The following is a 23,405-nucleotide window of genomic DNA, read 5'->3' as shown; positions in this document are numbered from 1 at the left end:
CTTCCGTTCCTCCACTACTTTCGTCCTAGGCGGAATCTGATCCATTCTAGACCAAAATGTAGTTTGCCTTCTCGAGTCCTGAGGTAATCTTGCCCCTGAGTGTCTATTGACACCATGATGGCAACACCTCCATTTTCCGGATGGCTGACCAGATTACATGTGCTGGTCCGAAGATTGGGGTTTTGTCTTCTGAGTATAGTCAGTATGCGTGCGGGATCCACATGTGGAGGTGGCACCCATGCTGACAACACTCTTCTGAAACGGATCTCTTTGACACCAACGACTGCCAATTGACACACATCCAAGAGTTCGCCATCTATCGTGGAAGTGAGGAAATCCAGAGATTCCCTATTTTCACAACAGATGACCCTACTATCGGAGATGCTGACGATCCCACGGGCAGACCTTTCTTTTGTTGGTAAAAGTTCTTCTTATATCTAAAATAACGGTTGTCGCAGATGCAAATTTCAATATTTTTATAAACAAGCTCTTTGGAATTTTGGTCACTGGTTCTATGTGATCCCACTTCTCTTCTATTATTTTCAAGGCTACGTCTACCGGAACGCTTGGGAAAAGGGACACAACATCGAGAGAAAAGAAACTCTCGTCATCTTGTATTCTTGTTCCCCTTATTCTCTCTTTGAATTCTCTTGAATTTTTAATATTATATTTTGAGTTTATGGTAAGTTGTTTTAGTATAAATGTAATATAGGTACATAGTTTCGTTGATGGTGCGTTGATTGATGAGCAAATGGGACTGAGTGGATATCCTTCCTTATGGGTTTTTTGTAAACCGTAAATTCTCGGGGCAATTGCCGTGTGTGTCTTCATATATTTCTTCTCCTTTGGTAAATATAGCCATTTTTAAATAATTCTTCAACTAGTTAATTTTTCTTCTTTTGCAGTTTGTATGTAGGGTCCACTATTGTTTCTATTTTCCTTTCGTAATCTGACCTCTTCATGGCAACCGTTGTATTGCCTTTATTATCGAACTAAACAACTCAAAATCAAAAATAAAAATATTAATTTAAAGTTATTAAGGTAAAAAAAGCAAAAATAAAGGTTAGGTTAGGTTAAAGGACGCGCAGCTGCCGTGTTAGACAGCCACTTCACTCGGAGACCTTATGGTCCATTGTGTTCAACCTAAAGTATGGGTTGGAGAAAAGAAAAGAAATATTGCATAGAAGGTAACGAGTTAAGAAGTAAGAAATAAGAATAATTAAGTAATTAAGAATAGTTGTGAATAATTAAGTAAGTGTTATGGGTTAAAAGACAATTGAGAAATTATTTTAGAAAGGAGAGCGTGTAAGGAGGTTTTGCCATATTAAGGTGCTGTGATTCGTTCATGTTAAAGCCACTTCAGACCCTTGGCGAGAAGAAGCTGTGTATGTTCACCCATTGTTTGGATTCTCCTGGTCCTGAGCACTGGACAACGGCATAATAAGTGCTCAATCGTCTCTGTTTCTTCTTCATCTTCGCATAATCTGCAGTAGTCCGTGGAGTCGTCTCTATCCCATTTGCAGGTCATTGATCTTATTCTGCAGTGTCTCGTGATTACTCCAACCATTAGTTTCAGGTCGGTTTTTCTCCGTAAAAATCCAGTGGATGACCTGTGCTTTCAATCCCCAACTCTTACCAATAGAGTTCTTGCATGAGTAGAGGGCTATAAGGCCTCTCTTGGCACGTTCTTCGACATTCCTTTTCCACGTTAGTTGGTGGTCCAGGATAATGCCAAGGTACTTGGCCTCTAGAGAGAGCTTTAGGGCCACTCCATCCAGCGTTGGTAGGGTGAATGGTGTGACTTTTCTCTTGTTCGTAAATAGAACCAGCTCTGCCTTTGATGGGTTCACTCCAAGTCCATTGTTGTGTGCCCATCTTGATAATTTGTCTAGAGCTCCTTGCATGAGTTCCGATAGCGTTTGTGGGAACTTCCCGCTGATCATTATGACCACGTCATCAGCATAACCTACTGGTTTTATACGTAGTTGGTCAAATTCCTTAAGTATTTCGTTAATCACCAGGAGCTACAGCAGTGGAGATAGTACGCCACCTTGTGGTGTGCCCCTGGTGACAGACTTCCGAATGGCTTGGTTGCACATAGGTGGATCGTCTGAGCGATCTGGTGCATGCATGCAGTTGGGAAAGTGGGTTTTGGCTAGGAGATCCAGAGTTTCTAGACCGGAGTCCATGTGCCATCATCCCGTTTGATACTGCCGATGGATTTGGGGTCCTTCGTCAGTACTATACGGAACCTGGCTACATCTTTTACTCCCTCTATAGACTCGCTAAAGTAGACCCATGATCTGCGTTTAGCCTTCTTAATTTCGCTGTTGTACCTATTGAAAGATACGTTGTATCTTTCAATCTGTGGACAACTTCGTTTTGTTGGCTTTGTTATAGAGCCTTCTGCTAGTCTTTCTGAGATTAGCCAGATCTTTCGACCACCAGACCGGTTGACATCTTCTGCCTGGGTAAGTGAGTGGGCAGGCGGTCTCATAGCTGTCCACCAAAACCTCTGTAACGTGCTTCACTGCGCTTGGAGCTTACTAGTTCATTGAATTTGTTCCAGTCGGTTTTCCGTGGATTTCTAAATGGTGGCTGTCGAATACTATTAGCAGAGACTTGGAAGAATATCTTCCGATGATCAGAAAAGGCGCATTCTTCCGATACCCTCCAGTCACTGATAAGAGATTCGTCTTTATTAATGAGGGTTATGTCTATAACCTCCCCCTTGATTCTATTTTGAAAAGTGTATTCGTTTCCCCTGTTGCATATTCTAAGATTATGTTTTAAGATAAACTCGAATACGGGCTCACCTCTGGCATTTGTGTTGCTGCTACCCCAGTGGAAATGGTGAGCATTCGCATCACATCCTAGAATGATGAGACAAGTGCTACCCATCTCTTTGACAAGCTTCTCCACGTCTTTGCCCGGTGGGTCAGGGCTCTCGAATGTCATGTATATGGACGAGAATATAGTGGCTCTCTGGGAGCTGCATTTCATCCTTACAGCAGTAATATCATCTCCGCTGAAATGAGAGAGAAATATTAGTTTAAGACTCTTCTTAGCAACTACACAGGTTCTTACCTTATCCCCGTTGGGTGTGGCGAAGGTGGTGAAGTTGCTATCGCTTAACCCAGCAACCTTATTTTTGTAAAAATAGGGCTCCTGTATTAAGACGATGTCAACTTCGGATTTCTTGAGGGCTAGAAGAAGTTCAGCAGCAGCCGCTTTGCAGTGATGCAGATTAATCTGCATTATGCGAAGCGGCTGCTGCTTCCGTTCCTCCACTACGTTCGTCCTAGGCGGAATCTGATCCATCTGATCCAACGGACGTCTTTGACACCAACGACTGCCAGTTGACACCCCTCCCAGAGTTCGCCAAGGCCCTCTATTGTGGAAGTGAGGGAATCCCGAGGTTCCCTATTTTGCACAACAGATGACCCTAACGCCTCTGTATGGAGCGGCACTGCCAAATTGGGTGTGGTTTGGAGGTTCCCCTTCGCCAGCGAACACGATGTCACGCAGACGAGTTTCGATAAGCAGCCACCGATCCTCTCTGATTATTCAATCAGGGTCAGATCTATCGATGACTGCTGCTCGCAACTCGTCCGGCACCATCGGTCTGCTCGTTCTTTTTCCCCTGCTGTTGCTCTTGAGTTGAGAATCAGAAGATTCCTTGTGGCCCAAGTTAGCTTGTGAGTCTGAACTGGCTGCGGCATCTTTCCTGTTCCCAGTCTTAGGGCAACCGCCTGGGGAGGTATTGGGTTGTTGACCTAGAGTGGGTCTCTTAGCACTGGGGAGTGGCTCCTCCATTGACCTATCTCTCTTCACCGCACGTTTTGGTGGAGATGGATTGGGTTTGGTAGGTGCTCCCCCAGGTGCGGGGACCGGTGTTCGGTCGGAGCTCCCAGATTTGGAGCTCTTATGATGCGTCCCCTTCGACTTGACTGCCTTCTTCTTTGAGGTTTGTCCTGTGTGGCGGGACATCCCTTTGAAGGGAGCTTTGAGGTCGAAGGAGGCGAGTCATTTAATGGTTTTCGGATCATATCAGCATCGCTCCCGGTTTGGCCCTTGGGGGCTATGGGAGTCGATGTACTGTTACTATTTAGTTACTATTAATCTTGATCAGCTTACATTCTCTCAGCGTTATAGAGGAAGTGCATTGCTCTGTGGTACGCCCTCCTCGTTTTGGCCCATTGACTTGCAGAGCTATCTGAGGTGGCGGGAGCTTTACCGGCCGGTGTTTTGGTCGGAGTTACTTCCTCAACAACAGCAAGTCCTTGTGAACCAGCAACATCGGCTGCGGCCGATGGTTGGGTTGCTGGTGCATCGGTTGGTCCAGAGTTCATACAGGTGGTTGCTTCCACTGAGGTCGAGGCCGACTCATCGTTGACTACAGTCACTGGAATGACTGTGGTTTCCATTTCGTCATCCGATGAGCCGTCCTCGGCCCCAGTAGAATAGCCACCCTGAATGAGACGCAGGGCCAACGTCTGCTGTACCATGGCAAGGACGTGACAACGAGGCTCCGTTCTAATACAGTTGGTACCCTAACTGCAAACCTTAATACCGCAGACCGCTACTTGCATAACCTTTGGTCGGTCACAGTTCCCCAACTCAACACTTCCAGGGTGTTGAGTGTGGAAACTGTGACCTTAAGCCCCCGCAAATAAATAACACATACAGCCCAATTATGAACGGCATCTCACCGTGAGTTTTCTCTTTCTCGCCTCCTCCCCTATTATAAACATCATATCGCCGTGAGTGCTGTTATGTTCTCACTCTTCCCTTATTATAAACAACAAGAGGGTAAGCAAAACTCACGTTCGTGAAAAAATTAGCTATTACAAATGTAAAAAAAGTGAGAAAAAGAGGCAAATTTGTGCTGAAATTTCTCACTACCGAAATCAAAGTGAGTTGAACAAAAAAATTTAAGTGTGGTCATTTATTTTAAAAAATACGAATATTTTGTATCTGTAATGATAAATAATTGTATTTTAGGTTGAAAGCAACAAAAAATAATTAGAAATTTTTTATGTTTTGAGGTTATTGTTGACCTTTGGACGCTTTTTTCTTTGGTTTTAATTTTGGCTTGAGGTCAACTTAAGAATTAAAATTTTTTTGTTTTTATTCTTATAAAAAGAAAGAAATATCATTGTTATTATAAATTTCTACCATATTGTTTATAGTTGCATAAAACAAATGTTCTTGTTTTTGAAAGCCAATCCCTGAGGATGACCATCAAAGATGGTTGAAATATTGGAAATGGAATAGATTCTACCTTATTGTGATAAGAGTTTCTTTATATTTTTAATCGCAATATGTTTTCGACAAAAACAAATATTAGGACATTTACCGCTAACATTTTTTCAGAGTTCTTTACGAATTCGGTCTGAATCTCTGAATTCTTTCAGAATTTGGTACAAAATTGGGTCTAACTTCAGTTCCAAGAATGGGATGTAACTATCCACTGAAGTTAAATGACTAGGTTTGGCATCGCACCTTTAAAAGACGAAGAGTGCTATGCATGGTGCTATCAACATTTGCCCTATAAGAATTTAGACGACTGCAATATCCCGAGTATAGTTGAGCAAAAACTACTCTGGTCTGTGGTGGACTTTATTCACACTATATTTGTTTACATTAGAAACTGCGACTATGTGAAAGCTATACAAACCTACTTGAAATGCTTGTTGAGCAATGGGTTCTCTCCTGTATCGTTGGGCTTTCCTCTCTAGAAAGTGAAGATCATTCTTGATGGACCTAGTGTGTCGGGCCAACCTACTAGATGGTGATTGGGATGGCTCTCACGGTAACGCCCAAGCAAGTACTGTAACTAAAGCGTTCCCCGTTTTCAGGTATGGACAGATCAAAAAGGTGCATACTGTATAAAGCGGTTCACAAATATACAAGGACCCAATCTGGAGCAACCCATGTCTGCGATTGTTGTTCCTAGAGAGAGTAATGTACACGATTTGGAACTTTTGGGGTCGCAGTCTTGGAAAAAATGGGTGCTGGTGCTAAAAAGATGACATGTCCAATCACTTGCCCTCAAGCTTGAATAGAATCAAATATTTTGATGGAATATAAGTCACGACCTTTGCCCCAAAAAGATCCAAACCATTTTGAGATCTTAATCACGTCATCGTCGATAACCCAGTGGAATGGTATCTACACCAAGCAATTTCCTGGAATAGTATTTTAAGTACCGGTTGTTATATGCCATGAACAAAAAAAATTGGAATTACAATTGAAATTTATTGTAATTGTATTTAAAATTCATTAAATTGGTTTAAGTGTTGAAGAAAGCATTAGGAATTATACTTAGCATTCATAGAATTGGTTCTTATACTGGAGAAAATATCGGATGTTTCACGAATTGTATTTACAATTCTTGGAATTGGCTAAATGCTGAACCTCATTTGAACCAATCATTGATCTCCTGTGATGTCCTAACATCGCTGGTACAGCTTCCACTCCATTTCCTTGGTATTCCTCAGAACTTGCCATTTCTGTTATCACCCAAAATGCAACATTAAACATTTACTTATTGTAGCCATTTAATGACGTTTTTAAACGACATTTGTTCACTTTTTTACGATTTTCCAATAAATTTCACGAATTCTTCAGTGTAAATAAACAATTTTCACATATCTGTCAAAACAAAAGAACATCTGTTACAGATGTTGCCATGTTGTTTCAATGTTGTATTTTCTTTTACCAATATTCATGTTCTTTTACAGTGGATTTTTAATAACCGACATTTTTCTTGCTAGAAATGTTTATTAATTTGAAAATTTATTTACTTTTTATGCAAAAAATAAGAATTTAATAATCCCAAAGTTATATGTGCAAAAAGTGACGGTATGGTAACACAAATTATTATTTCAAGGGTTCACAAGTCGCGCCATTATTTTCCATTTTCCGACTTGTCAACCCTTGTTCACTTTTTGTGCTCCTCCCTGCCCAATCGTAATAGCTCGAGCAGGTGAAAGTGAACTGCAACTCACTTGTGAGTAGCTCCCTACGTGAAGATTCATAATCGCTATGATAGTATAAAAACACACTGACAGAATGAAAGACTACTAAGGAAACTGCCAACAGGCAGAATCACAATCATGTAAATAGGGAGATGAATAACTAATTATATTATAGGTGATAAGAATATTGTTAACTGGAAGAATTACTGTAGATGTCGGAACCGGGCTAAGAAAGTTATCAGGAGACTTAAATTTATAGCGCATGGTGACATGTTTGCAAATAAAACGTCTAAAGATATTTGGTCCATCATGAATAAGAGTGGTTTGGGAGATGAGCATAGTAAAGTTGATTCTGTAGATGTTGAGCAGTTGAATTATAATTTTGTGTCTAATCAAACGGTGAATGAATTTGATGTTTCTTGTATTCCTGATAGTGTTTATGGTGGTTTTTCGTTTCGTGCTGTTGATTTGGCTGAAATTGTAAATGCGTTTTATAAGATTAAATCTAAAGCGGTTGGTTATGATGGTTTTCAGCTTAAAATTCTGAGGCTTGTGTTCCCTTTAATTGGACGTCATTTGGTGCATATTGTTAATACGATGTTAACTGTGTCTACGTTTCCTGCAGATTGGAAAATTTCTAAAGTAGTGCATATACGGAATTATAGACCTATTTCAATTATGCCGATAATCTCAAAGATGGTTGAACATATGGCGAAAACCAAAAATCCTTTGCAATTCCATTTGAAAAAAAATTCAATTTTTTTTGCGTGTTCATCTACACTTTTTGGCATAGAGGTTAAGAAAAAAATTCTGGTTTCAAATCTGTTCGCGTTCACAAAATTGGAGGATGCGCGCAAAAGTTATAGCGGTTTTTATTCTCATATAAAGAAAAAATATTTAAAAATGTCTTATTTGTTGTTATGAGAAAATGTGTGCATAAATCTTTTACAGCATTCCATATTTATTCGAAGATGTTTAAATAGTTATTAAATTTATTATTATATTCGCGGAAAATCAACAAATAATAAAAAAAATTGACGAAAATCCAAATTATCCTGTCCTAGAGTCCGTACAAACCCTCAAAAAATAAATTGAAAAATATATGCGGAATCTAGACAATGCGTAGAAAAATATGATACCAAATTTATAGAGATTGGGAACATAAATTGCATATTATAGCAACAACAAAAGAGAAAAACTTTTTGTTAGAAAATATTGTTGCAAATATATTTTTTGGTTTGATTCGAAAAATTAGAAAAAATATTTGGGAGTTCTCCAACTATTTCTATTTATTTATTTATTTCAGTCTTTAGAACATAAATTCCTTACAGACTATGATAACAAAGTTAAATTTAATTAAACACAGTAATAAAATACAATTTAAAGTTCTCTTTCGAAATGCAAAACTCTAAATGTTGATTATATTTCCTTTGGTAGTTCATACTAATCTCATTAATATAATAAAAAGCACGCGTTAAGGGACTATGTCGAGCATAATTTGTTCGATGCATTGGTATATTAAAAACGTCAACATACCTCATTTGCCGCGGAGGAGCATACATTGGTATCAATGATAATAATTCAGAAGAATTAATCGTATTATTCAATAAATCAAAAATAAACAAAGCCGATTGAACTTTCCGTCTATGCTCAAGGGTTTGCAACCCAAGCAACAGACATTTTGATATGTAAGTGGAGGAACCAACGAACTGAAATGATCTTAAAGCATATTTCGCTAAAATCCCATACAATAATTAATGTGTACTGCTAAAACATCATCATGAAATATGGTTTTCCATCGTGAAAGCTTATTTGCTTACTGTGATAAATTATAAGGATAGGAAATTAAGAGTAATAATGAAATTACAAGCATTCAAAAAATGTGGAAATTAAAAAGCCTGTTATTCGCGAATTAGTTAAAATCAGTTGATGCGCATCCCTTTTTGGATACAGCGAATCAATCTCTTTCAATATTTATGCATATTTCGATGTTTCACTCAGCGGTCAAAGTGTGCCGCCAGTTGCATCACATAATGCAAAAAACCTTAAAGTGGGTAAAAATCGCGCAATTTGCATGCGATTTTGATCCGCATTCGGTTTCAGTAGCACCCACCAAACATACGTATATATACACATATTTCAAATAGATTCTTCAAGAACCGCGGATGTGCCTCCACATTCTATTTTTGGTAAAAAACCCATATTACTCACGAATCTCTGTAATTTATGAAACGCGTTTTCGCAAATATTATAATCGCATATAAAGGATTTCATTTATTTTCATTTTCATTTTCGATTTAGTACGCGGATTTGTCAAAATAATTTTTTGCTGATTTTCCTATTTTCAGGGTATCTATATCCGCGGTTTTAGTGGATGGATTCGATCACGAATGGGCGCATTAGGTCCGTCGCGTAAAAAAACTAAATTCACGCGGGGTACAAAGGAATTTGAATGGCACTTGTAAATTTTAAACGCAAAAAATTGATGCCAACGCAGCTTCCACGTAAATTAATTTTAATGGTCGACCTTATGGGATTCCTCCTAAAACACTTCATTTTAAAGAATTTCAATCATACAATATAGAATATGTTAACAGTTCGCGAATTCTGAATGGGTGAAACTCGGATTCATCGATTGTAAAACATTTTTGGTTTTCGCCATATATTGAAAGATCAAATGCTGAGCTACATCAATGAGCTATCACTGTTGCATGATAGCCAGTATGAATTTAGATGTAACCGTAGTACAACTTCCCTCCTTGTTGGATTGACTGACAATGTGAGGAGGACTGTTGGTGAGGGTGGTTATTGTGTTTTCTTGTCTTTGGACCTTGAAAAGGCCTTTGACAAAATTAATCACTTCATTTTGATTAAGAAGTTGCATCTTTTTTTTAATTTTTCGTCTTTAGCGTGTAAGCTTATCTTTTTGTATTTGTTCCGGAGGCTGCAATATGTGAGTTGTAAAAATTGTGTTTCGAGTATGCTACCAGTGAGTAGTGGTGTGCCCCAAGGTTCTGTCCTGGGCCTTTGTTGTTTGTAATCTATATTAATGATTTTTTTTGGTTGTATTAATAGTGGAAATCGTATGTCATTTGCCTTTGCTGATGATATACAGGTTTTGTTTAAAGGGGAATATGTTTTTATGGACGTTTTGCAGTCTTCTATTGATTTTAATATTATGTTAGTCACGTGGTTGTCCAACAATGGGCTCTCAATAAATACTAGTAAGACTAAGGCTATGTTATTTGGCAACTTCCAAGAGAGTTCTATAAATATCTCCATCTATAGGGAGTCTATAGATATTGTAAGCTCGATGAAGTATCTTGTTTGTTGCATGATAGTGGTTTGGTGTTTGATCTGCATGTTAATTGTTTGGTTTCCAAGGTAAACTTTATTTAAGAAAGTTATACTGTTTGGATATAGTCCTATCTAAAAAAATTAGGATACAGGTAGTACATGCATTGATAATACCGCATTTTTTGTATTGTATTGAGGTTGTTGGTGGAAGTTTAATAGGGTTATGCGCTATGTTTTTGTGCTTAAACGTCGTGATCATGTTTCTTCGTATGTAGAAGAATTTCTTGGTAGTTCGTTTGATGTTTTTCTGAATATTAGGTGCATGTTATTTTTCTTTAAGGTGAAAAAAATCCAAGCCCCTTCCTCTGTTTTAGAGTTATTTGTGTTTAGTAGATCTGTCAGGAATAAACAAATTCATGTACCGCTTTTGACCCCTTTGTTGGAAAAATTCATGTACCGCTTTTGACCCCTTTGTTGGAAAAATCCTTTTTCGTACGGGTTGCCCGTGTGTTCAATAGTTTACGGCAATATCTTAAGACATTCAGTGGCTCCTTAATCTGTTATAAAAGTTATTTGAATATTTCAATCGGAGTGATTTTGAAGATTAAACATTTTTTGACTAGTACACATTTTTGTTATGATTGTTTATGTTCCTTATTTTTAATATTGCTTAGCCGATTTAGTACAGTTCTTTACATTTTCTTTAATTACATCCTGCTAATGAATTTTAAGACTATTAAATTTAATGCATTGTTAGTTTTAAGATTTTGGAGTAGTGTATGTTTTGTAGATTTTGGAACCGCTCTTGGCCCTATGGGCTAGGTTCACATTTATGAAAATAAATTGTTGATGATAAAAGTTGATGTAGAGCATTTTACTATAAAACAGGGATGGTCTGTGCATTAAATTAAAAATAATAAAATATCCATGTGTTTACGCAAGAAAAAGTGGCTTTGCGATGTTAGACTATCAATGGTATAATCGTACACATAGGCATCTTCACTATAACATTAAATAAAGTTAATGTAAATGTTAAATAATAACGTCTATTTCCAATAAGGTAACTTTGATTATAAAATTACATTAAATGTTTTAAGAGTAAAGTAGTAATTGTTGTGAGTATATGTAATGCTTAAGTTGGGTACACATGATCAGTTTTGCTCAAATAATCGGTTGCTTGCCAGTGTGGCCGTTCATTTTTGTCAGTCATCAGGCAACCAGAAAATATTTTGTGGTTGCTGGACAGTTTGACATTTATCGATATTTCCGAATAATCTACAGTCAAAACTTGTCGTGGGTATCCCGATTTATGCATTACATATACTCTTACAAATATTAACATATATGTACATACATACAACAGTAAATAATATGCTATAACATTTTCAGGTACATGAAATCATGCTGCGCGACAGACCACGCCAAGAAGCATATAAAAATGCAATAATGCAAAATGCTGCCTTATTTAAGGATAAAGTGGTTATGGACGTCGGTGCTGGTACTGGTATATTGTCTGCATTTTGTGCAAAAGCCGGTGCGAAATTGGTTTATGCCGTGGAAGCTTCGAATCTGGCCAAAATAGCATTAACAGTCATGGAAGAAAACAGTTTGACATCCATTGTTAAGGTATAGTACCGTGGTGTAATGATAAGTGCCCCCGCTTTGCAACATCAACATTACATTTTGCACTTATTTTACAAAAATATATAAAACAAAACTAGAACTCACTTTTAGCTCTGCTCAAAATTTTTTCTGGGAAAATTCTTATTACAATATTAAAGTTAGTGTCCAACTTTCCAATTTGCATTCATTTAACAGTATAACCCCCATTATTATGACTTCTTTTGTTATAGTTTGGATTTACCGAACAGATTTACAGCGTTCCAGTTAACTTAAAGTTAAAAGTGATGATTACATTTCAATGAGGAGCATCTTGGCATTAACTTTTAATGTGAATTTTATATTTTTAATGCCTCCAAATTGGTTTATTTTGCGTTTTCAAATCCATCCGATAGTAAAAAAAACATATAATAATGGCCCTTAGTATATCTTATTTTACTGCACAAAACAACAGTCATGACAACTTCAGTGCATTTACTATTCATATTCAATATTTTACAAACACCTTACCGTATAAATAAAAAGCCAACCAACCAAAAAAGCATCACCATTTGCTATAGTCAAGTTATTTCGACGATAAATTTCACCAACAAAAAGCATTTGCCAAATTGTGAACAAACTTGCAGATTTCAGGCACCAAAGACATTTAATTCAATTTTCCAAGGTACAGCGAAAACAGATCCTCTTTAACTGCAATAGCACAAATGTACCCATACCTATTACAAATAAAATTCAAGTTCTTTATTGAAGGAAAATGAATAAGCAACTGAACTATACATTAGGCCCATACCTATATGCGGACGTATACCCAGGGCGTGTGTGGTGAAAAAAGTAGAACACATGTATTCTTATGAGATCTACCGAAATACGTCGAGCGTATACTTTTTGTGAGTTGAAAAAGTTTAACTTTGACAGAACTTTATTGTTTGTATGTGTGTGTTTTGTATTTTAAAAACAAAAGCCCAACAAAACATGAAATACAATTCATTGCAAAGGAAAATTATTTGTTTTACGAATGAAAACATTTAAGTAAGTTTCGGTCGCGAATTTTTTGTTTTAAATGTGATTTGGGACTCAACGTATTTGGGTAATACGGACGCTCATTGATTGTTTTTTTTTTTTTTTGGTAGGTTGGTGAAATATTTGTGTACGTCCCGTCGTTATTTAGGTTTAGCAGGTACAGAAATGAGTTATGTATCTAATAGTACGTTTATATATAACCGGATTTACAAATCCCCTGGGTTTCAAATGTCAATTCCATTGCGTATACATCAAATAAATCCTAATTAAGAAGGTTAACCCTGCAAAAGACTATAATATACATATGTAAGTATGGCCTAAGAGTTGTATGTACAATGAAAAGGGTGAATAACATCACCACATTGCACGAATGGACTTGGCCCGATTTCAGATATTTTAATGTTGTTCAGCATAGCACACACCGACCAACAAAATTGACAGTCACCGAAGTCTATTTCCTTAATGTCAAAGTCTAGTCGAATAATGACATTCCTAATCTCTAAATAATACTTTACATATTGTATTTCAAACATTTTTAGGAGGGGTTGGCGTTTTTTGTTTGGGATGACGACTTCTATTTTGTTTTTCAAAATAGTCAGGCTTAATCCCATAGTCGTTGTTTTAATATTTTATTAAAACAACTTTAATTTATTAGTGGGAAAAAAAATTTTGAAAAACAAAATAGAAGTCGTCATCCCAAACAAAAAACGCCAACCCTCCTAATTGTGAGACCGGGCACCGTCAAAATGTTGTTTATTGCTGTAGTATGCAATACCAACAAACTAGTTATGTGCTTTTTCGTCGAGAATCGACGAACGCATAGCAGTGGGAAAAATTTGGATTTGTTTGCAAGTGAAGTTGCTAGAGTTTAGGTAGTGCCAAAGAAATTCTCGATCAGAGTGTTTCTTTGCGCACGTATCTATTTGAGCTAGCAATTGACACTTGGGTATAAAAAGTTTCTTGTTGAAAAACAAGAAATAAGGGAACTGATGAAGATCTGTGGCGAGATCTGAAACTATAGTATTCCCTGCCTTACCCCTTGGTAAACATCGCCAATTTTTTCCCACTAATAAATTAAAGTTGTTTTAATAAAATATTAAAACAACGACTATGGGATTAAGCCTGACTATTTTGAAAATCAAACATTTTTAGCTAAATAAAAGTTTTTATTTGCCATAAAATTGTCGTAAAAGTACGTTGACTGTCAGTTTTGATTCTGGTGTGTACTCCCTTTTAGCTACATTTTGTGACCCAGTTAGCTAGCTATAAATTATAGATAGTATTCCCAGTGGTTACAAACTTATCCACCTAAACTTGGTGTGGATATTCCATGTAAGTATTAAACAAGTAAGAACAGACTATAGTCGGACGGGGCCGACCATGTGATACCCTATACCACTATCCCTGTGCACTAGCTTTCCGGGCTAGCTGTTATAAGATGTGCATTAGAAATTTTACCAATTTTCACACAAAAGTTTTGATCAATTTAACCCGCTAAATATTATCCGATCATACAGTTGACTTGCACGCTACTTCTTCATCTCAAACCAAAACTACGTTTAAAATTTCGCGCCGATCGGACTATTATTGCGACCTACAGAGCGGCTACAAAATCGAGCAAAAATTTTGTTTTTGGTCCATTTCATCCCTTTAACATTTCACGATCATCGCCAAAAACTAATCAGTTCTATTCTGGTCCAAACCCGACCTCCATACTAAATTTCGTGACAATCGGTCCATAATTGCGGCCTCTAGCTTGATTACAATTTTTAATGGACGGACAGACGGACGGACGGACGGACACACATCGCTAAATCGCTTTATCTCGTCGAGATATGAAGTTTGGTATACCACATGAGGGGTCTACGACGAATATTTCGCGGCGTTACATGAATTTTTGGGAAAACAAACTTATTATACCCTTTTCCACATTGTGGTATAGGGTATAAAAAGGTCCCGCAAAAATCAATTTGATGTGATATGTGTGTAAAAATAGCTTACGGCATATTCTCAGAACTGCAATATGTATAAGCAAATTTTCATGAAATTCAGTAAAATTGTTTCGTGACAGGAGTTTTTTACACATTTATGAGAAACACAAATGCTCTAAATTTTTTTATATTCTTATAAGTTTTTGCTGTTTCTTTTCAGGTTATTCACGATAAGGTAGAAGATTTTGTTTTGCCGTCAACTGCGGAAAAGGTTGATATAATTGTATCCGAATGGATGGGATTTTATCTACTCCACGAGGGAATGTTGGATTCAGTCATTTTCGCACGTGATAATTTTTTAAAACCGGATGGTCATATGTTCCCTTCTGAAGCAACGATATATGTGGCACCATGCTCTGTACCTTCTCGTTTCGATGATTGGAATAATATTGATGGAATTTGTCTGAGTTCGTTCGGTAATATGCTAAGACGTCAGAAATCAAGTAAACCTGAAATAGTATCTATATCTCCCGAAAACTTACTGCACAGTGGCGTTGCAATGTTTTGGATGAACATAAATGAAATCCGTGTCGAAGAATTAGAGTCTATAGTTTTTCAAGAAGTTGTTCCCACGCAATATCCCGGAAAGCACCAGGGATTTTGTATATGGTTTGACTGCAGATTTCCAGGAGAAAATTATGAAAATTCCGTTGTTCTATCTACTGGACCGAATGCAACCACAACACATTGGAAACAATGTATTGTAGTTCTTCCTGATAATGCCTGCGAAGAATTAGAGGAAAATGCCCCTGTAGCTTTCAAGATATCAATGATCCGACGAAATGATGATAAGCGAAAATATAATTTAGAAGTAGAGTTACTTGATCCTAATGTAATAGACCATCCAGTCCCTTGTGAATGTCATTATACTAAATGTATATTAATAAAAACTCATCTTCAAAATATGGATACCTCATAAAAAAAGTTAAATTTACACAATTATTCAATTTACTTTTTTTCGTCTAACAATAAATCTTGGTTTTTTCGGATTTTTGCATTTTTTTTATTTCTCACCCGAATGCACTGAAATTTTGTATTTAGTCGTTTTTTTTTTTTTGTTCAAAAACATGCGAAAAATTTACAAACAAAAACCTTCAACGTGATCTAAATTAAGATTTTTGGCCGTTCACAGTCGATTTTTTGCAGATTATATTATTGAGACTCTCCAAAGAAGATATTCCGCCACACAGAAAATACATCTAACCTAATAGGACTTAAATATAGATATAAACAAAATTAGTTTTCACAAGGTGAGAACAAAACTACCACCATTAGTTTTACACCCAAACTATACTAACACAAGCGCGTAAGCTCAAATAACACAATGTCGCTTTTCTCTGCTGGCCAACAATGCCGTAGAGCAGGTATCGGCACCAAAACAAATGAAGTATGTGCGGTCACACGCATACGACATCGAGAGCGTAAATTTCTCTCTCTCCACAAAGATCGTGTGGGTTATTGCATTGCTAAAATTAAAAATCATTGAAAAAAGCGACGACACAACTTTCTTCATTGACTTCTAAGTGAAGACTAAATGGTTTTTCATTTGTTGTTACTCTCATCAAGGGCACGTGTGCCCCTTTTTGCCGAATGATGCCGCACAATGTCGCGAGTTCATATTAACTGTGGCCAAAAATAGAAGGAGTTGTCGTAGTTGCATCAATTTTGGTACACGTACCTATTATTGACTTACAATCTTCAGGACAAAAAATTGGGTTGGTCGGTCCACGTTTTGATATAGCCCCCATAGAACCGTACCTCCCGATTTTCGGTATTTTGAATGTTTTGGACACAATGACCGACCGAAAGTATTCAAATTTTGTGGTTAGTCTTCGGCAGAGGTATCAAACATTCCAACAGAGAATTGTGGGCTTAGGTCCACGTTTTGATATAGCCCCCATACAACGGTACCTCCCGATTATCGGTATTTTGAAGATTTTATCCTCATTATTACACCGAAATTGCAGAAATTTGGTATTTAGTCTTCGTAGGGGGGCATAATACTTTCACCTTGAAATTTGTCTGCATAGGTCCACGCCTTCATATAGCCCCCATAGGACGGTACCTCCCGATTTTCGGTATTTTGGAGGTTTTAGCCTGATTATCACACCGAAATGGCTGAAAATTGGTATTAAGTCCTCGTTGGGGGACTTATAACCTTCCACCAGAAATATGTCGGTATAGGTCCTCGTCTTCCTATAGCCCCCATAGAACCGTGCCTCCTCATTTTCGGAATTTTGAGTGTTGTGGCCTCAATATCCACCCGATATAACTGAAATTTGGTGTTTAGTCTTCATATTGTTTGTAAGCATATTCAATATATCAAACTCTTGTCTTTATATAAGAGAAATTTCCTTTAAAATTTTTTTTTGACCGATTAGTGGTAAAAAAAACGGTAAATTTTTTGTAAAAAAATCGAATTTTGATTTTCGCTGTTCACAATTTTTTTAAAAATTGATATTTTTAAAATTCTCTCGTTTTAAAGCAAGATTATTAGGTACTTAATAAGCCCACAAAAATATATGATGATCGGTTCATTCGTTTTCGCGCTATAGCCAACACCGCAAAAGGATTTGTTAAAAAAGGGGGTATCCTCTCAGTGAGGTGGTCGCTGAAAAAGAGAAATGACACATTCATCTGCAAACCTCTGCAGCTGGGACCTTTATATATTTGAAGTACTCACTTTTTACTACTCATACAGCAAAAATATCGATATACACTTTTATAAAATTTTTTCCCACTCCACTCAATTTAAAATTTGCTTCAGAAAATTAATAAACTTAGTAATACATGTTTGGGTAAATGTAAACACCATATGATTAATATTTACATGCAAACAAGTGTAGCCAAGTTTATTACATCCCAAGAGAACTTAGGAACCATATTTGCAGCGACCGTTACTTTTAAATTTTAAATATTAACGCATAATATAATTTATTAATTTTAGAAAAAAAAAACACAAAAATACGTTTAACTAAAATTGCCGGATTTAAATCCTCATATAGCAAAAACTACTTCACGTATCAGTACACAAAATTCTGATTCTTCTTAATTAATATGTTTTCTATCACTCCCCATCAATAAATTTGTTCAACGAAGTATTTAGTTTTTACCATTTTTGGCCACGGTCGTGACACTGTGTGCCGTAGAGTGTTGACGCCGACGGGCGGTGGTTGTTTACATTTGCTCTCTTTGGAATATGTAATTGTAGTAGTGTAAATCGACTCAGATCCTCTGCGATTGCAAGAACCTCAGCGTTCCTCTGCCGATCAACATTCGGAGAGTTAACTTGTCGTTATTACATAACGTCTACGCGTTAATACTAACCTTCTGTCGCCACCCTACATTAAGTGTAATCTTTGCTGTTGCAGAGAAAAGAAATATAATCATCAATAAACCGTAATCATATTTATATTGGGGGTTATTCTGAACGAAAATTCCCCGTGAGTTTTCTCTTTTTTCTTTAAAATTGAAACGACAGAAAGGCAAAACTCGCAGGGAGTTTTCATTCAGAATAAACCCCATTAAGTACTAAAAGAGGTTGTTTTTATTTACTTGCTAAACTGAGCTATCGAAGCCTATGGATTTCCCTTCCCCCACCTAAACATTTGGTCCTTCGAGTCGGATTGAATGCCAGCCTTTCTGTTGTTGCCCCTTGTAACGAAACCGCTGTCCTAAACTCCGATCCGGCCTTGCTCAGGGAAAATGGGAGGGTTTTTCGGACTGCCAGTTACATAACTTATTTTAAAAGAAGATAGATAATTTAGATAGAGGAAGATAAAGAAAGTAGGAATGAAAGGACGTCAACATATTACGTGGTCCTATTTACCCAGATTACCTTATGTTTCATCAATATTACACCGGTATTTAGTTAGATTTCATTATTAACAGTAACATTTTTATTATAATGAGTAAGAACGAAACCAAAATAATTGCAAATTGGATATGAATAAGAAGGCCACTGATGGTGGTCTTTATAAATTATGTATTATTAAGATTAAGGATCAATTGAAATTTGTGTTATTTTAGTGTATAATGTATTAATAGTGGTATTTAGGTATGTTATAAGATATGAGATTAACTTACGTATTTTCTTCTGCCATGAAGCGATCGCTGCATCGTAGATTTAAGAGTAAATGTTGATAATTCTACTAATATTAGTGATTATGTGTAGTAAGGACTTCGTGAATTCTTAAAACTAGGATTTGCAGAGTCCAAATTTTCACAACAAAATTGCGTTGTACAAAACGTTTCTTCAATAAATACAATAATTGCATATAAAAATTTAATCTTCAGGTCATACCCTCACAGGGCATTTTCGTTCAGAATAACCCCATTGAAGCCGTCCTTTGTTGATCCTTTGAACGGATTTTATATCGTAGTCCCGGTCCACACTAGAGTGATTTCATTGAAAAAATTGCATGAAATTATGCGTCTCTAGATCGACCTCCATGGTAGAGTAAAATCATAAAATTGCTGTAGTGGGGAATTCGATTTAAGAACACCTAATTTCATGAAATGTTTTTAATGAAATTCACGCTAGTGTAGACCGGGACATATCATCACTCAAACAACAAATCACAATACTAACACCAGGGGCACCAAGGGGTCAATTCTCGTTCTATGAAAACGTAAAATGAAGAGCATTTTTACGTTTTCATACCATTTCTTATTCAGGTTCTATAAGTAATCGATAACAACATTGTTAGACGATAAGGGTTGAATGAATAAATCGCGTCATTCGTTAGAGTGCAGCCAAACTGATAAGACGTGTACAACTCAGGTGCGGAAAAACACACGCAACATTGCGAAATTCAACCACGCCAAGATTGTGAAATTCGTTCCAACAAGCGAATATTGGAATTTTCTAATTAAAATAAAATATATTAGAAAAGAAAAAAAAACTGAAGAAAACCGAAAAAACTGATGAACTGAGGAAAATAAACCAAATTAAAAAATAAGTGAGCCAAGGCTAAAGTCGGGTCGGGGCAGACTATGTGATACCCTACACCACTTCCCCTGTGCATAAGCTTTTGACTGGTAAAATTCAAAATATTAAAATTGTGATAGCTTAGCGCCTTTGCTCTGGATGTCTTCATTAATACAAGTCAATTTTATTGAAACGCATTTAAGTACATCGTCAGAATATTTCAAATAAAAAATGGAAAAGTGGGATGTACGCCAACCATCAACCATCACATTCCGACCCCTGAATAATATCCGACCATTACCAAAATCAATAGCTTAATTCCTCTGTGGGACCCCATTAACACCCAAAATTTCGTGACGATACAATCAAAATTACGACGTGTAGCGTGATTACAAAAAAATAAAAAATAGGATGTATTATCGACTATTGCGATATCTCCGTTACTTGGCCACATACGCCAACATGCTTTATATCATTGTAAAGATGGGATTTTCTACATTCATAGCCAGACTTTGTTTTTGGAAAGTCTCCAACAAAAGCTGTGTTATTCGTCATTAGAATTAAAATCGAATAAATGAAAAGTTGGGTTCTATTAGCGACTATTGCGATATCTTCTTTGTTTGACCACCTACGACAACCTACTATACATCGTTGTAAAGGTGACATTTTCTGCGTTAATTAGCAGGTTTTTCCTTTGATATACCCTTTATAGATACGGAGATATTCGCTTTGAAATAAAACGTTGACTTTTTCCCCAAATAAGTCTTTTGCCCATTCCGACCCCTAAATATTATCCGACCATCACCAAAATCAATAGGCTTCTTCCCTCCCTTATGAACACCCAAAATTTGGTGACGATCCGATCAAAATTGCGATTACAAGGTAGCGTGATTACAAGGTTTAGATGGACAGACGGACGGACGGACACACATAGCCAGATCGACTCAGCTCGTCGAGACATTCATTTTGGTATATATAAATAAGTATATTATTTCGATGCGTTACAAACTTTTTGGCCAAAACCAACTTATGATGGTGTAGGGTATAATAACGCTGTGAAACTTAAAAAATCAATCGAAAAAATAAAAAACCAACAGTGTTAACAAAAAGAACTGTGTGTGAAAAAAGCAATAGATACATAAAGAAAAATAGTACGTGAGAATTTAATTGCTCAGCTGAAGCTGGCAGACGTTGATTTCCCATCAACAGTGACCATTGAACAATTACGTCATCTGGTATCAGAAGTGGTAGGGGCAAATTCAACATCGGCAAATGTGTTGCCATTGTCGTCACAAATAGACATAACAGACGATAGCCCACCACCATCGCAACAAGAAGCAAACGTAGAACAGCAACGACAAGCCAACGCATCACCATCAATGGCTCAGCAACAAGCAAACACTTTGCCAACACCACGATAGCGGCCTGTAGGTATGCCAGCAACAACAACCACGACAGCGAAAGAGGCAGCGAGCAAACTAGAACATGCAGAAACAATTTAAAATTTTGGAGTTGGGAAAAGAAATCAGTGAACTGGAAGAAAATAACGAGAAGAAGAAAAGTGTTGCCACATTCGCTGACGTGGAAGGGCATTGCCCAAGTTTTCTGGGGATAATGATATAGTTACAGATGTTATAAATTGCGCTGAAGGAGAAAAATTTATTTATACACGGCGAATGATGACGGGTACGCCGAACAAAAGCAACCAATTGGGCAAACTTAAGAGAGGAATTAGCAGCAGAATTCCATAAAGGAATTGGGGCAAAACAAATACTCCGAAAACTTGATGCCCGGAAGTGTAACAAGACCAGAGAAAGTTTGCATCGCTAGGCGCGCAAATCCTAGAACATGTGCTGGTGGAATACATAGTGAATGGCATGCAGGACAGGACGGTGGCTGCGTCGATTTTCTTTAATGTCTCTACGGTGGCGGAGTTTAAGCGCTTGATAACAAAATATGAGAAGATGGTGTGGGAGCGCCAGCAGAAATTGCTGAAGAGTGGCCAAGTGGACCAAGCGCTAGCGGAGGTCCGCTGTTTCAACTGTCAAAAGCTAGGCCACTACGCAACGAGTTGCAGACCGCAGAAACGCTGTTTTAAATATGGCAAGAGTGGCCAAGTCGACCAAGCGCTAGCGGAGGTCCGCTGTTTCAACTGTCAAAAGCTAGGCCACTACGCAACGAGTTGCAGAGCGCAGAAACGCTGCTTTAAATATGGCAAGTCAGGACATCTAAAAGCGAATTGTCCTATCCGAGCGTAGCAGCGGTGGCATACCAGGAGGAAGTAGATTGGAATTTACAGGTAAGAGCAGCATTGAGTCCTAGTATATCCGGATCTAATGACCATTCTATTTCTTCCTTGATTGACACTGGTAGCCCATGTAGCTTTATTAATCAATCAGTGATTCGGTCCGTGTCCCCACAACTCAAGATGAAGAAAAAGAGAGTTTCCAAATTTAAGGGACTAGACGGAATAAAGTTAAAAGTATGTGGACAACTTCCAGCATTTTTAGAATTCGGAGGTGTTAAAAAGAAAATGAATTTTATTATTTTACCAGATAATGCCCCGTGCACACTGGTGCTCGGGCGCGACTTTTTGAAGTTATTTAATATTATTTTGTGTTTAAAGAATGGGAACCCGAACCCAATTGAATTGTGTGACAAATTCGGGGAAAAAAATTATAAAGGGATGGGTACATAAGCTGCCTCGCCTGGTTGCCTTGCTTTCCTGCTTCATTTCTGACCTAATAAAAATAAATGAATAAAGAAGGCCGAGCAAATTTCGAACTGGGTTACCCTTTTCTTTTTTATTCTTTTATCAGAAGCAAGCAAGGTAAGCAGACGAGGCAGCTTATGTAAGTTATCAGGAAATAAATAATATGTTATTAAATATGTAATATGTAGTTAATAACATAAATTTATTATTAATAAATGTGAATAATTGCAATAAGGTGCTGACATAGCTGTCAACGCCCTAATTGCAACAATAAGAATATTTAGTAGGGCAATAAAGTGCTGACTTAGATGTTAATGCTCAAATTGCCACAATATGCTTACAATACAATTTGGTGATGGCTAGCTATACCCATGATACAATGATACAAGGTAACCTCACGCTCACAACCCACAGAGTTGTATTCGCTTTGCCGTCCCTTCATTGACAAAATGACGTTGACAAACTTTGTATATATATGTTAAAACATACATACATATGTCAGTTATATTTACATTCTCAATTTAATAAAAAATTTCATTATTTCAAATTTTCGAATTTAAATTTTTCACACATTTGCAGTCGATTATTCCTGTTCGTTCGTCCGGCTAGAGGATAACCATCGAACGGATCAGCCGATATGGTACACATTTTAATCCTCGTAATATGATGTACAAAGCAAAAACCTACCCTCCGTTTTACCAAATACATCTGCAACAAAGAAAAACTTTACATTAGGAAGAACATTTGAACACTGAAACACACCAAGTGCGTTTATTGCCTCATGCGCCTCCAACAATAGTAAGACTTTCAAAATCTGTTCTTAAGGAGTCGCCTCCCAAAGCAACAAATTT

At 37.2% G+C, this 23,405-nt stretch overlaps 1 protein-coding gene across 1 annotated transcript in view; it reads left to right on the top strand.

Annotated features, from left to right (window-relative positions):
• The window catches only part of Art8 (Arginine methyltransferase 8), a 73,294-nt gene extending 57,397 nt beyond the window's left edge, over positions 1-15,897 (top strand). The window contains exons 2-3 of the mRNA XM_073968726.1: positions 11,670-11,906; positions 15,072-15,897. Coding sequence (XP_073824827.1) covers positions 11,670-11,906; positions 15,072-15,830 — 996 coding nt within the window. The 3' untranslated portion in view covers positions 15,831-15,897. The remainder of the gene's footprint in view (positions 1-11,669; positions 11,907-15,071) is intronic.
• Positions 15,898-23,405: the final 7,508 nt, after the last annotated feature.

The sequence above is a fragment of the Musca autumnalis genome, unplaced genomic scaffold (genome assembly GCF_047663935.1).
Source record: "Musca autumnalis isolate F117 unplaced genomic scaffold, ASM4766393v1 scaffold_2, whole genome shotgun sequence".
NCBI lineage: Eukaryota > Metazoa > Arthropoda > Insecta > Diptera > Muscidae > Musca > Musca autumnalis.
The sequence above is the reverse complement of the archived record's forward strand: the minus strand, read 5'-3'. Positions and strand labels throughout refer to the sequence as shown.